General features: G+C 40.6%; 1 protein-coding gene across 1 annotated transcript in view; it reads left to right on the forward strand.

Moving 5' to 3' along the window:
• The first annotated feature begins 2,649 nt into the window (after positions 1-2,649).
• AKAP4 (A kinase (PRKA) anchor protein 4) overlaps positions 2,650-3,340 on the forward strand; it is a 30,817-nt gene continuing 30,126 nt past the window's right edge. The window contains exon 1 of the mRNA XM_011946739.1: positions 2,650-2,826. Within this exon, the coding sequence (XP_011802129.1) occupies positions 2,800-2,826 (27 nt within the window). The 5' untranslated portion in view covers positions 2,650-2,799. The remainder of the gene's footprint in view (positions 2,827-3,340) is intronic.

Consider the following 3,340-nt stretch of genomic DNA (forward strand, 5'->3'; position numbering starts at 1 on the left):
ATCACTCATAGGAAAGAACAAATATGTACAATGCAGACAAAACACAAATACTTGACAGAAGTAATTATACAGTACCATTGCCAAGATGTTCAAAATGACTAATTTTTCACTTTGGTTGCATGAAGCTGCCCTGAATGTCAGTGTGCACTCTCATGGCAGGAAAACAAATCAGGAGAAAAAGAAGTGGTGTTCCCAATTATACTGGTCCACAGTAAATGATGTCTGATAATCATTGGCATCACTGCCCATTTTCTAAATGATCATTGTGTCATCACATAAAAGGTAGGGTAAATCTGAGACTGGAAGATATCCAGCAAGACTACCAGACAGTGATTTCATGAAGGCTGATGGTTCACTTCATTCAATTTCCTTTTGCCGTTATTCATGATAATTATGTTATAAACACAGGTCCCATTTTTATTATCTTCATAGTTTTTTCTAGCCAAATGCAAACTGAGAGTATATTTAAAGTGTTGATTTGCACACTTATTCACAAGTTTGTGTGAAAGAGAAGATGTTTGGGTAGAATAAACAAGGTTACAAAATAGATGATGGTGCTTAGAAAAAAAAATGATGACCAAGGCTTTTGTGTTTAATATCTCTATATTTGGCTCTTAAAGGCAAACCTAAGTGCAGACTATTCACACACTAATACAATATATTCCTTACTTTGACTGTTTGAACATCCCTTATCCTTCACCTGCCCTCCACGCCCTCTACTCAGTACAGACCAATTTGAGAGCCTCATGAAGAGAAAGAAGAGGCAGTAAATGTACTGTGACCTATGACTGAGCCAGGTCTGCCTTGATTCTTCCCTTACATTTTGCTCATTGGTTTCACATCCAAATGCTGCTCTTACCTGCTCCTGGTTAGCCTCCAGGATGACAGGATTCAGGTGCTCTGGGAGAGTGCTCTAATCATCCATAGTAGTTCTCTCTTTGTCATTTGGGGATTACTAAGACATTTTCTAGGCATGAATCATGGTTGTTCCTTTCTGGGCTGCGAGGCACAGAATTTTTGTTTTTGTTTTGTTTTGTTTTTGTTTTGTTTTGTTTTTAATCTCTTAGAGATATGATTTCTTGTGTTTGGAGAATATGTAAACATTTTCTTCCTTTGCTTCATATTCCACAGGGATGAGCCAGACACAGGAGCTCCAACTTTGTCTTTAATCATCAAAAGTTGCCCCTTGACAAAAAGATGGTATAGGAAAAAGCAACAAAGACCCTCTTCATGACCAAACTTTAGTCAGGCTTCTCTGAGCCCATTTCTCAACTAGGCCTCAACTTTGGCCTGTAAGAACTGCAACTTTCAGCACAATTTCATCCACCTGCCCCCAACACATACACACACACAGAGACTTGAACAAACACTAGCATAGTTTCTATCAGCTCAAGGCCATTTCCCTAGGATGACAACCTCAGCCCCTTTAAAATGCCTTCCTGAGACTATTCAATGCTGCCAAAAGGCCATTTCCCTAGGATGACAATCCTAGCCCCCCTTAAAATGCCTTCCTGAGACAGTTCATTGCTGCCAAAAGAATTTACTGTATGTTCAGACCAAAACCTGACTACAGCCCCTGACTCCCTTTCCTTACAGCATGTACTTTAGAAAACTTGCAATTGTAAATTCTTTCTCTCTTCTTTTAAGATGTATCTTCTACAACCCAGGACTGTCTTTCTCAACAACCTGGAAGCCATCCCTTTGTAATGTAATGATCAAGAAAAACAAGGTCCATGTCTCCCTGTCTCTATGGGAAGGCAGGAGCTTAGCTTTCTTTTCTCTTCTTTTCTTTTTTTGATTTTACTTTGTTTATTTCATTTCTTTTTTTATAGTTCTTAATTACGTTTTTCTTTATAAACCTGACATTGTGAACGTAGATAACCTAACTTTAATAAGCACCCATTAGCAAACACAGATGCCCCAATACATTGACCAAGCTCACCCCCACTCAATGTCCTTCGGTACTTTTCCTTAGCACACCCTGCCTTTTGTTTCAGTGGAGTTGACATCTGTTCATCAGAAGTCTCTCTCCTCTACCGCAGTGGCCTGAATAAAATCTGTCTTGCCACCTCTAACAAATTCCAGGCTCTGTTTCTCTTTGACACCATGAGCTAACAGGATCAAAATCATATAGCAGAGTTAGAAGATGCAATCTCAGGGGCAACAGGAAAAAGAATAAATGGAGGTAGAACCAAGAATATGGAACTCTTTTAGGAGATCATCTCAACTGATTGTTAATTCCGATACATTTATTTACATGCATGCAGTATTAAAGTGGAGATGTGGAGGAAAGACAAGGAAAGACGAGACTTGGGCACAGTGAGAGCCATTTGGTTGTGGGATAATATTTCCAAACTGGGGCTAAACTCAGTAAGATGAGATGAAGGCATCTCAAAGTGTGATGGATAAACCTCTAATACATACTGTAGCCAACAAACCAGCACTGACCAGATTGAAAAGATTAAGTGGAGCTTAAGTCTTTTCATGGCCTAAGGAGTCTGTAAAAGAGACCCTGTCTCAACTAGATCAGCCTTTCTCTGGACAACTTATTTCTCATAGGGAAGGTTAGAGCCTGCTAGACCACTTAGAGCACACGGAATCCTTAGAGCCCTCCAACTTTGTGCTGTCACTGTTCTCTATGGAAACAGTGATGTCATGAAGAAGTAACTCTAGTACCAGCTGGCAGTCAAGGCTGTAGGAGGGCATGGAGAGTTGAAGAAAAGAGCAGTATCTTGAGGCAGACTGGAAGAGTCATCACAGCATCCAAATCAACAAGAAAACATCATTCTAGGGTCCTACATGATGGCCTACTCTGATACTACAATGGTAGGGACATCTAACTTCTTTTTGACTAGCTGGGGGGGGCATCTTAATGGTGACATGAAACTACAGAAGCTGCTAAGGCAGCCTCCAAGTTTCTATTTTCATACTTTTATTTGGGATACCCAGAAAAGATTTTGATTAACATTTCTCTGTTTCTGTGTAAATCTAAAGATCTCTTGCAACATAACTCTGATTCTCTAGTAGGGATATGATTAGATTGTTCTGGAGGTCTAGCAGGAAATGAAAAGAGAAGGGCTATCTTGATGGACTGTGAGCCAGAGAAAATGTGAGAAAAATGGTGTGTACCCTCATTAAGATACCAGAAAACGTTTGTCCCATAGCAGGCAGCCTGATGTGCTTTTGATGGGACTAGTTTACTGAGTTTGCCAACATGCCCACCTCTGCTTAGGTTGTGACAGTTTCAGGCATTGTGACCCAACAAACTCTGTTGCCACACCCCAGGGTCAGAGGCAGCAGGGGAAAGCCTGGCCCCTCAGTCTGGTCCAACAGCTGGCAG

Source organism: Colobus angolensis, unplaced genomic scaffold (assembly GCF_000951035.1).
Source record: "Colobus angolensis palliatus isolate OR3802 unplaced genomic scaffold, Cang.pa_1.0 Scaffold252, whole genome shotgun sequence".
NCBI classification, from domain to species: Eukaryota; Metazoa; Chordata; class Mammalia; order Primates; family Cercopithecidae; genus Colobus; species Colobus angolensis.